Source organism: Macrotis lagotis, chromosome 3 (genome assembly GCF_037893015.1).
Source record: "Macrotis lagotis isolate mMagLag1 chromosome 3, bilby.v1.9.chrom.fasta, whole genome shotgun sequence".
NCBI lineage: Eukaryota > Metazoa > Chordata > Mammalia > Peramelemorphia > Peramelidae > Macrotis > Macrotis lagotis.
This window is the reverse complement of record NC_133660.1, coordinates 268,205,918-268,218,442: the sequence shown is the minus strand read 5'-3', so window position 1 is coordinate 268,218,442 and position 12,525 is coordinate 268,205,918. Positions and strand designations below refer to the sequence as shown.

Genomic DNA, 12,525 nt, shown 5'->3' with positions numbered 1-12,525 from the left:
TTGTTTAATCCACTCATTCTTTAAAATGAGGTTATTTAGTTTCTATCTCTACATGGCCCATTATGGTATGTAAATTTTATTGAGAAGGATGTATTCACTATTTCTGCCTTTCTGCATAGGATTATATGGATTTTATGCCCTAATACATGGTCAATTTTTGTGTAAGTGCTATATATTGCAGGAAAAAAGTATATTCCTTTCTATCCCCATTCAATTTTCTCCAAAGGTCTAACATTCTATTTACCTCCTTAACTTTCTTCTTGCTTATGTTAGATTTATCTAAAGAGATTTAGATTTATCTGAGAGTGGGAGGTTAAGATCTCCCACCAATAGTTTTACTGAATATGTTTTCCTGTAACTCATTCCGCTTCTCCTCTAAGACTTTGGTTGCTACAACACTTGTTGCATACATATTTAGTATTAAAATTGCTTCATTGCTATGGTACCTTTTAGGAGGATATAGTTTTCTTCCTTATCTCTTTTAATGAGATCTATTTTTGCAGCTGCTTTGTCTGAGATAAGCATTGCCTTATCTCTGCCTTTTTCACTTCAGCTGAAGTAAAATATATTGCCCCTCATGCTGTCTTCCCTGATTGTATTTCTCCTTTATTTTCACTTTATCCATATTCCCCAGTATTTTGCTTCTGAATACTACCTCCCCTTTCTTTCCCCTTTCCCATTGCCCCCTCTTCCTTCCCTTCCTTCTCTTAGTTCTTTTCGTCCCCTGCCAACCCCTTTCCCCTTTTAAGACTTGAAAGGTGAGATAAGTTTCTTAACTCAACTGACTATATGTATGTTAACTTTAAGCCAAGTCTGATGAGAGTAAGATTCAGACAGTTCTCACCTCCTTCTCACCCTCTATTGCAACAGGTCCCATATACTTCTTTATGTAATGTGATTTGCCCCATTCAATCTCCTCCATCTTCCCATCTCTTTATTGTCCCCCCCCCCCCCTTTAAGGAGATATTCTTTTTAAATCATTCTATCAGTCATGGATAAGTCATGAATGTCCATTACTTTTGGCTAAGTATATTCTCTCTAATAGTTACAATTCTCAAGAGTTATGAAAACCTTTCTACCAAGTAGGTATAAAACCTGTTTCATCTTATTGGATAGCAGCTTTTTCTTTACCCTTTTTTTACCTTTTCATATGTCTCTCAAGTCTACTGTTTGAAATCCAAATTTTCTATTTAGCTCTTGTCTTTCCATCAGAAAAAATTACAAGTCTTGGTTTTTTTAAATGTCCATCTTTTTCCCTGGAAGAGAAGACTCAGTTTTGCCAGATAATGAAATCTTGGCTGCATTCCAAGGTCCCTTGCTCTTCAGAATATTGCATTCCAGGTCCTTCAAATCCCTTAATGTTGATTTAGCAAGGTCCTGTGTAATCCTTACTGCAGCTCCTTGGTATCCAAATTGTTTCTTTCTGGCTGCTTGCAGGATTTTCTCTTTTATCTGACAGTTCTGGAATGTGGTGACAATATTCCTTGGTGTTTTAATTTTGGAATTCCTTTCATGAGGGGATCGATGTATTCTTTCAATAAATATTTTGCCCTCTGCTTCCATGATATCAGGGCAATTTTACATCACTAAATCCTATAATATTGAGCCAGGCTTTTTTTTATCCTCAATGTTTTCAGGAAGCCCAATGATTCTTAAGTTGTCTCTCCAAGATCTATTTTCAAGATCAGTGGTTCAGCCAATGAGGTATTTTACATTTTCTTCTGGTTTTTTTTTTTATTTTTTGGTTTTGTTTAACAGATTGTTTTCTCATGAAGTCATTAGTTTCCACAGATTCCATTTTTTTTAAGAGAAGAATTTTCTTCATTTACCTTTTGCAACTCCTTTTCCAAATGGTCAATTCCATTTTTGAAGTTTTCCAGTTGAGGGTTTTTTTTTTTTTGGCAAGGCAATGGGGTTAAGTGGTTTGCCCAAGGCCACACATCTAGGTAAGTATTAAGTGTTTGAGGCAGGATTTGAACTCAGACACTCCTGACTCCAGGACCAGTGCTCTATCCACTGTGTTACCTAGTCATCCCCCAGTAAAGATTTTGAGAGAGGTGTTTTCTTTTTGCATTTGAACAATTGTATTTTCCAAAGATTTGGTTTTTTTTACAAGGTGTTAATTTTCTTTCGAGCTTCTTTTCCCAATTGATTTTTAAATGCCTTCCTCATTTCTTCTAAGAAGTCTTTCTGTGCTGGAGACCAATTCATATTCTCAGAAGTTCTACATCTCTCTGAGCTTAGATTTCAATATTAAAAAAAAAAAAGAGTAAAGTTTGATGCTTAAATCACTTTTAAAAAATGGAAGGGCCCTCCCCATGTCTTGCCCAGCTGGAAGTGCAGAGGCTACTTATGAGCCCAAGGCCATTTCTGATGAACAGGAGCTTTGACAGCTTTACTTCTCACCTGTGATGGTTTGCAGATGGGATGGCATGTCCGCCATAAAGATGTCAAACTCCCACCACTGCACACAGCTCTTCCAAGCTCGAGGACTATGTCAACTTTGGCCTCCTGGGGAGCCAGAACTCCAGACCTGTTCCACCATGCCATGAGTGTGCATCACTCTCCTAAAATGTTGATTATTAACACAGTACCTGCACCATATAAATGCCATTACCTTTCTGCTTCCACCATGTCATCTTAAGACTTTCAAGAGTGGTAAAACTTTCAACAAAAGATTTTTTAAAACCACAAATAAGATTAAAAAGTGAAACTGTATCAATTAATTAGTAATTGTTGAGTCTCCAATAATTAGCCAACTGAGTTACCCCTAAGCATGCTCAGCCCTAATGCAGACATTAAGAGGCTGGAGAAGTAGAATAAAGTGCAAAAATAGACACAGATAAGGCTAACAACAAAGAGAACAAATTTACAAACAATACAAAACAATATATGATTAAATGGTGAACAGTGTGGTTCATACTCTGGTAACAAGCCTGTAGTAAGGAATTCAACTCAGCAAATGTTTACCAGGTTCCTACTTTGTGCGGGCATTCTGGATGAAAAGAAAAAAGACTTAGACAGAACCTGCCAAGATGGAAGGGATGGGATTTGAACTGGGCCTGAAAACAGGAATATGGCAGTGAGAGGGTAGAATCAATCATCAGCCTGGACAAGATCCAGAAGAGCAGTTGGAAGTAAGTTTGGATGGAGGGTAAGAGCCAAATGAAAGAGGACCTTAAAAGTAAAGATATTGCAGAACAGGTCTGGTGGGTTTGATCAGGAGCAGGTAGGGAACAGTGTATCAGTATTTGAGGAAAAGAGACCTAGAGACTTCACTTGAGCAGTTTGGTAGACAGCCCAGTAGATAAAGGCATTCACAAACTCCTGCAGAGACTTCTTAGAATTAGGGAGACAGAATTCTGTATACTGGATGACAGAGAAGAAGCTGGTGTAAAAGGAATTAAACACAGGCAAGAACAAGAGTCCCCAAAGGAGCCAGAAATGAGAGAAAAAATGTAAGGCTGGGGATTCATTAGCTTGAGAATTTAACTTCTGAGAAAACAATTAGTTTTCTAAAGTGTAATCAATTTTAACCAGGGAAAGAAGGCTTACTATACCTACAGAGTTTGTTTTAGTTGGCACCTTGGAAGCAATACTCCTTCAAATGTAATGATTTAAGAGAAAAATAAGAGTTGTTTAGTTGTTGAATTTAAATAAAGACCAAAGCTTATCATCTTCAATTTTTAAAAATATTGTGTGTATTATGTAATTTTGCAATCTCTAATGTTTTCTTTCTTCCTCACAATACAGTTTGTATGCATGCATATATATGTATCATATATATATCATATATATGATATATATACATATATATATATATCATAGATACAGATGTAAAGATTATACCAGATTCCCTTCTCTTGGGGGGGAGGGGAGAAGGAAGGGAGGGAAAAAAATGGTCAAACTCAAAACCTTGCAAAAAAAATGACTTGTAGAAACTACCATTGTATGTAATTGGTAAATAAAATGTTGATATAATGAAGAAAAATCACTCAAAAAAAAGAGTAAACCAAGAACTCAATCAAGATACTGCCTCACCTACTTACAAAACTGTTTGGCTTTTTAAGAGCAGCGTACCACTTTTCCAAGTGCTCTTATTCATCTTATATTATTTAAATACAAATTGATCCCATTGGAATCTTGACTTAGCCCTAATCCACTAATAAACAGTTTTCTTCCTTTTCCTGTTGTTTTCCCCCTCAAACTTCCAGGAGCTCCTTCTCCCATTATCCTCAATTCAGAATCTTGCCTCATTAAAAAAAAAAGTCATTTACTTTGATCTCCCTCTTCTTTGTTCTCATCTCCTATTTTTTCCAAAGCCTTCTGCCACTCTCTACCCCTTCACTTCTGTCTCACACAATGAGGTGTCCTTTCTCCTTACTGAGGCTAACTGCTGTATCTGCACAAAAGAATCCATTCCAGCCATTCCAGATCCTTCAACAGACTGCCTGCTCTGTTATCCCAAATCCGTCATTTTTTCAATCTCTCTCCCTGTCTACTGGTTCATTCGCTATGGCCTACTGTAATGCATAGGCCTGTCGCTGACAACCTTGGGGTCAGCCCCAAAGGGTCATGGCCCCTTGGGAGTGTAGAACACACTATTTCACTTTCTGGAGCACTTTCATCAGCTCCAGAAAGGTGATGAGGCCCACTTAAGTGCAGCCAAGATAAAATCATTGTTAAGGAAAAAACAAGGGTCTTTTGAGGGTTATGGGCAATTACCCCTCCATTCTTACTTCCTCTTTCAACTGTGTCATCAACTTTTAATTTCCTCCAAATATCCCATTTCAGTCCATATAATAAATATGAAGCATGTGGAGTTCAAGGCAGCAAAGTAGTACAAAAAATAGAGCGCCGGGCCTAGAATCAGGAAGAGCTGAGTTCATTTGGCCCCAGACATTTCCCAGCTGTGTGACCCTGGGAAAGTCACTTAACCATGTTTGTTAATTTCTTCAAATGGCAAATCACTCCTAATTTTTGCCAAGAAAGCCCCAAATGGGCATCTCTCAAAAACAACATGTATAAATCTCAGTCCAAGATAGAGCTACAAAGATAGAGAAGACCCTATGTCTGGCCTAAACTGCTTATCTAGTAAGAAAGATTGGGTATATAATAACCGTGCCACAATGCAGCAAGTGGGAAAACACACTGAAGGGGGTGGTATTCAGAAACAAAATACTGGGAAATACAGATAATGAGGAAAAAGGGGGAAAATATAGAGTGAAGATAGCATGGATGGCAATAAAGAATTAATAATTATAACTCTGAATATAAATGGGATGAATTGTCCCATAAAATGTAGGCAAATAGCAGACTAGATTAAAAACCAGAATCTTATAATATGCTGCTTACAAGAAACTCATTTGAAGCAGAGAGATACATATAGAATAAAAATAAAAGGTTGGAGCAAAATATATTTTGCTTCAGCTGAAGTGAAAAAAAGCACAAGTAGTGATCCTTTTTTCAGACAAAACAACTGCAAAAATAGATCTCATTAAAGGACATAAGGAAGGAAACTATAACCTCCTAAAAGGCACCACTGACGTGGGGCAATTTCAATACTAAATATGTATGCACCCAGTAGTATAGCATCCAAATTCATAGAGGAGAAGCTGAATGAGTTACAGGAAGACATAAGACAGCAAAAATCTACTAGTGGGAGACCTCAACCTCTTGCTCTCAGATTTAGATAAATCTAACCATAAAATAAACAAAAAGGAAGGAGGTAAATAGAATGTTAGAAAACCTAGACATGATAGACCTTTAGAGAAAATTGAATGGGGATATAAAGGAATATATACTTTTTTTTCCTTACAGTACATAGCACTTACACAAAAATTGATCATGTATTAGGGCATAAAATCCATATAATCAAATGCAGAAAGGCAGAAATAAATACATCCTTCTCAGATCATAAGGCAATAAAAATCACATGCAATAACAGGCCATGGAAAGATAGACCTAAAACTAATTGGAAACTAAATAACCTCATTTTAAAGAATGAGTGGATCAAACAACAAATTATAGAAAAAATTAATGATTTCATCCTAGATATCGACAATAACAAGACAACAAACCAAAACTTATGGGATACAGCCAATGCAGTTGTCAGGGGATATATTATATCTTTACATGATTACATGAATAAATTGGAGAAAGAGGAAATCAATAAACTAAACATGTAACTAAAAAAAAAATTAGAGAAAAAACAAATGAAAACCCCCACATTAAATACCAAATTAGAAATTCTAAAAATTAAAGGAGAATTTAATAAAATTGAATGCAAGAAAACTAATAAATAAAACCAAGAGTTGGTTTTCTGAAAAAAAAAACAGTAAAATTGATAAACCTCTGGTTAATTTGATTAAAAAAAGGAAAGAAGAAAACCAAATTACCAGTATCATAAACAACTAGTATTTCTGAGAAAGGATTCATTGCCACTACTGGGTCTATACCCTGAAGAGACAATGAGAGGGTAAAAAGATCACTTGTACAAAAATATTCATAGCAGCCCTGTTTGTAGTGCCAAAGAATTGAACATTGAGTGAATGTCCTTCAATTGGAGAATGGCTTAATAAACTGTGGTATATGTATATGATGGAACACTATTGTTCTATTAGAAACCAGGAGATGGGAATTCAGGGAAGCCTGGAGGGATTTGCATGCACTGATGCTGAGTGAGATGAGCAGAACCAGAAAAACACTGTACACCCTAACAACAACATGGGGGTGATGATCAACCTTGATGGACTTGATCGTTCCATCAGTGCAACAATCAGTTTTGGGCTGTCTGCAATGGAGAATATCATCTGTATTCAGATAAAGAACCGTGGAGTTTGAACAAAGTTCAAGGACTATTCCCTTTAATTCAGGGAAAAAAACAGGTTATCTTATTGTCTGATCTTGTTATCTCTTATACTTTTTGTTTCTTCCTTAAAGATATGAATTCTCTCTCATCACACTCAATTTGGATCAATGTACAACATGGAAACAAAGTAAAGACTGATAGATTGCTTTCTGTAAGGGGGTGGGGGTGGGGGGGAAGTAAGATTGGGGGGGAAATTGTAAAACTCAAAATCTTTAATAATAGAAATTCTAAAAATTAAAGGAGAAATTAATAAAATAGAAAGCAAGAAAGTTATTGAACTAATAAATAAAACCAAGAGTTGGTTTTATTTAAAAAAAACCCAGTAAATTACCCTCTGATAACCCTCTGGTTAATTTGACTAAAAAAAATAAAATTACCAGTATCATAAATAACTAGTATTTCTGACAAAGGATTCATGACCAAAATATATAGAGAGCTGAATCAAATTTATAAAAATAAAATACCACCCATTTCCCAATTGACAAATGGTCAAAAGATATGCAGAGGCAATTTACAGATGAGAAAATCAAAGCAATCAATAGCCACAGGAAAAATATATCATTATTGAATACCAAACCAAAAGTTTTAAATAAAATCCTATAGGATTTCAGCAATTTATCTAAGAAATTATTCATTATGATCTAGTTGAATTTATATCAAGACAAAGAGGTTCAACATTAGGAAAACAATCAACAGAATTAGTTAAACTAAGAACAAAAACATCTAAAACAACATGATTTTCTCAACAGATGGAGAAAAAGACTTTGACAAAGTAAAAGATTATTTTTAATATCATAAATCAAATCAAAAGCAAGTACTATATGGACTAAAACCTTTCCTAATAAATGAGTGAAGTAAGAATACTCACTCTCCCTATTATAATCTGGTATAGTTCTAGAAAGACTAGCAATGTAAATAAGACAGGAGTAAAAATTTAAGATCTATATTCATGCTAATAAAAGAAAGAATCTTCATGATGTGATGATTTACTTAGCAAATTCTAAAGAATCAACAAAGCTATTAAATGACAATAATTTCAGGTAAGTTTCAAGCTACAAAATAAACCTGCAAAAGCAACAGCTTGTCTATACTAAAATAACAAAAATCCAAGCTGCAATGAAAGAAAAATTCCATTCAACAACTTAAATTTGTCATTGTTCAGTCATTTTCATTCATGTCCAACTTTTCATGAATCCATTTAGGGGTCTTCTTGGCAGAGATCCTAGAATGGTTTGCCATTTTCTTCTCCAAGTTATTTCATAGATAAGAAAACCGAAGTAAACAGCATTAAGTGACTTGTCCAAGTTCACATGGTTAGTATCTGAGACCAAATTTGAATTCAAGTTCTCCTGAATTTAGGGACAGCACTATATCCATCATGTAACTAGATGCCTTAACAGTGTAAGAATATTGAGTTCATATAACTGGGCTGTGCTATTATAATACAAATGATACTATTACAAATGATAAAAGTATAGTTTTAATGTTATACCAAACTATCAAAAGGATACTTTACAAATTCGATAAAAATAACAAAATTAATTTGGAGAAGTAAAATATCAAAGAAAATTCTGAAAAAGGTACAAATAAGGGAGGACTAGCTTTCTATAATTATATCCAGCCTTTATGACAAAGCTTACTCTCTTTCCTAATCTTAACTACTTCTTCCTCCTGTACATGTGCGTCTATAAATCCACATCAAAATACTCTCCACTCTCCATGTTTCTCCCCACTTACAGTTCCAACAATCCTAATAAGTCACTTTTCTCTGTCCTGCTATTTCTGAATAAGCTCGAATCTCAAACCTGAATAAGATTCCCACAAAACTCAGGGATACTTAAGAAATTATTTATTTCATAACATGAGGATATACAATTTACCTTGCTTAATCACCATAAATTTTGACATTTATTGGAGGCCAGAGATTTTTTTTTAATCACTGCTTCCTTTGATTTTGTTCCTGTGAGTTTCTAGGTGATCTAACGGCAACTTTCCTTAACTGGACAGAATCTAATTCACTTCAGGTTAAGACTGCTTCATTTCTACTTTCTATCCCAAGGACCTACAAAGAGTCTAACACACTGGAATAAAAACTTAATGGTTGATCAATTAAATGGAAGCAGTTTGTCTCCTACTCCACCCTATCTTTTCAATTGAAAGAATTTGGGATTAGAGTCAGAAAATTCAAGGCAAATACATTTGGCAGTCCTTAATAAGGTCCACTCCAAACCATGAACTAGGGTCTAACATTCTTCTATCTTAAGCAGTGTCTGCTTATCTTTTTTTGGAACTCTTGCCAGCCATTGATAGGAGATGCCTCCAGCATCTTTAGTTTCACATTAAGAAACTGAGAATCCCTTGGTAATGCATTCTACAGTCCTTCTGGTGATATTTGTTTTCACATAAATAAATGGAAGTGGATAGGAATGAACTCTGAAAAACAGCTAATAATGCATTTGTACAGTCATATCGTAATAGTGAGTGTGAAATCAATGTACTGACAACATAAATGCAAGTTGTATTTCTTTCTGACTAAAATGAACAAAATATTGCAAAAAGTAAAGAATATTATAAATGGAGTACCAACGTAAGTTATTATTAAACTATATGAATACAATAATAAATAAATTATAACACAGAATACAAAAGGCTCCCTGGCTCCCTTTCCAAGTTTTTTCCAGCAAAATATTTCTCAAAATGGACTATGACTACCTGGTGGTTCTTTATTAGGCAATTAAATTATAATACTTCAATAACATCTCCCTATCAACCTTCTGATTCCAGACTTTTCCAAATTTAGATAGAGCAGGCAACTTTGGGATTGACAACCATACAATCTATTGTTAGCTTCATATGCAAAAGTCCATCTATCTTGAGTTGGGCTATAAAACCTTGTACTGGATTGGCAGGACCTTCAAATTTCTGGGTTACTCCCACACCACGAAGATGGCTAAGTGTAGAATTTTAGCAAAAGCATGATAATGATGTTGATGATGATGATGATGTTGATTGTGATGATAATGATAATTCCCCTCTCCAGTCCTAGGGTTTTTAAATAATATTCCAAAAAGCACAAGAACATCTAATTAGGTCAATTAAGCTGGAAAATCTCCACAAATAAGATCCAGAGTGCACTGACTACCTATTAATACAAGACAAGCCTATAGAGACTTTTAGCATTAGGTGGACTACAGAGGGATAATTTTTCTCACCTCAGCAATTTTCAAGACCATCTATAATTGCAGATAATTACAGATCATTCAACTCTAAGTCATAATAAAAATCACCACTACCAAAACAACAGGTACCGACATGAAAACATACTTATTTCATTAGCCACCTCCTTCAGTTTTTCCTGGGATCTGCTGATGAGAACAATCTTCATTCCAAGCTTTGCCAACTGCAAACAAGAGAGAGAATGAAGACAATTCATTAAGTATTGAATGCTTTATTAGCCAAATGTTACTTTAAAAACATCCCATATGAAAGCAGATTACTTCCTAGCCACTATTACTGTTCTTTTAATCATACAATTGCACAAACTATAGACAGTTTGGTTTAAAAAAATTTAGGATGCACTAAGATCTTATTGACAGAACTGAAAAAAAAATTAAGAGCTTATTATTCTTTCTTACAGATTGTAACCTGGCCTTCCTAAATAATAAGCTTTTTCAAAATATAGCACTGTACTTTGCATCCATCACCTTTCTGTTAGGAAATTGGATGGCCAGCTTTAACGTTGGTCCTCTGGTTCTTAACATCTTATTACATTGATCTTAAGCCTCAAAACTGTCCCTAAAATGTTGTTATTTAAATTGTTCTGGTTCTATTAATTTTTATGCTGCATCAGTTCATATAAATTTTCCCTATTTTCTCTGAAAGTATCCTTCAACATTTCTTACAGTGAAACAATATTCCATTATTTCATACACTGTAACTTGTTCAGCTGTGGTCCAAATGAAATCTGTAAATATTAGTTTCTAATTCTTTGCTGCAAATGAAATACATATAATAGAGAGCAGCCCCTCATGGAGGTGCTATTCCTCTTTCTGTGCCCTTTTTGTGATATAGGCCTAGTATTCGTTAAGCTAGAATAGCAACAAAAAAAGTAGTCTTTGGGTGGGAAGTTACTGATGTCCTCTTATTTTTTACAGAGTCAAAAAACAAGTATTGGAGGCAGCTAGGTTGCACAGTGGATAGAACACTGAAGTCAGGAGTACCTGAGTTCAAATCCAGCCTCAGACACTTAATAATTACCTAGCTGTGTGACCTTGGGCAAGTCACTTAACTCCATCACCTTACAAAAATTAAAAAAAAAACCAAAGTATTTATTATAAAGAAATTAGTCCCTGTCTTAGAGAATCCCTTCTAGTGGGTAAACAACATACCATTAATGGGAAACAAAGTAGACAGACATAGAACAGACAGATAGGTGGAGACCAGAGAAGCAAATCTGTGGCAGTAAGAGCATCTGAGATATTTTCCTATTTTTTCTGATAACTAGTTTTCCTTCTGAATATCTTGTAAAATGACATTTCATTATTTTCATAATGGTGCCGGTCAAACATGACTTCTTTCTATTTCTACAGGTATGTTCTATTCACTTTCTCTGATGGATGTCCCTTGAGAGTGGTCTCTCCTTTCTAAGTTTGCATGTTGGTGACTTGAGAATTATTAGAGTCCATCTATGGTAGTTCCCTTTCAAAGAGCAACAAAGTAACAGTTTGCCTTTTTAGAGAAATATTCTGTCAGATATTATCTGTATTTTTAATATATGTGTGTATATGTGTGTGTATATATGTATGTATACATATATATATATATATACATATATATATATATTCTTTTTTCCCTAATTACATGCTGAAACATTTTAAAACTTTTTCCTCCCCGAGACAGTAAGCAATCTTAAATATAGGTTATATATGTACAATAATGTAAAAATTTCCATACAAGTTACTTTGTACAAGAAGACTTAAATTTAAAAATAAAAAAAAAGAATGAAAGTGAAAAATAGCATATTTCAGTTTGTTTTCTGATGGGCCCCCCTCTTTAAATTTGTTAGCTCTTTTTTTTTTTTAGGTTTTTGCAAGGCAAATGGGGTGAAGTGACTTGCCCAAGGCCACACAGCTAGGTAATTAATTATTAAGTGTCTGAGACCAGATCTGAAGCCAGGTACTCTGGACTCCAAGACCAGTGCTTTATCCACTATGTCACCTAGCCGCCCCCTTATTAGTTCTTTCTCTGGAGGCATATAATATACTTCACCATTAGTCCTTTGGGATTATTTTAGATCACTGTAATACTGCAAATAGCTTAAGTCATTCACAGTTCTTCATCATACAATATTACAACTACTATGAACAATGCTCCCCTAGTTCTGCTCACTTCACTTTGCATCAATTCAGGTAAGTCTTTCCATGATTTTCTGAAATCATTCTACTTGTCATTTCTTATCCCTATGCCAGGAACACTGAACATTTTTCCTGTTGTTTATCTCTGACTCTATCTGTGTTTTATCACTATATTCACAGAGTTCCTAGGTTTGTTTTGGCAGCCAGAGTATTTCTCTTTCTACCTGGCAATATATGGCAGAATATGAAATGCTAATTGCTTAAGTCAACTCTAGAGGCTTCTTCTAGGATCTAAATACA

At 34.8% G+C, this 12,525-nt stretch overlaps 1 protein-coding gene and 1 non-coding gene across 2 annotated transcripts in view; both read right to left on the bottom strand.

Moving 5' to 3' along the window:
- HSD17B12 (hydroxysteroid 17-beta dehydrogenase 12) overlaps window positions 1-12,525 on the bottom strand; it is a 157,287-nt gene that overhangs the window by 87,929 nt on the left and 56,833 nt on the right. The window contains exon 3 of the mRNA XM_074230501.1: window positions 10,196-10,271. Within this exon, the coding sequence (XP_074086602.1) occupies window positions 10,196-10,271 (76 nt within the window). The remainder of the gene's footprint in view (window positions 1-10,195; window positions 10,272-12,525) is intronic.
- Window positions 4,588-4,722, bottom strand: LOC141519764 (small nucleolar RNA SNORA68). The gene has a single exon (XR_012477406.1). It is a non-coding gene; the product is annotated as a small nucleolar RNA SNORA68 (small nucleolar RNA).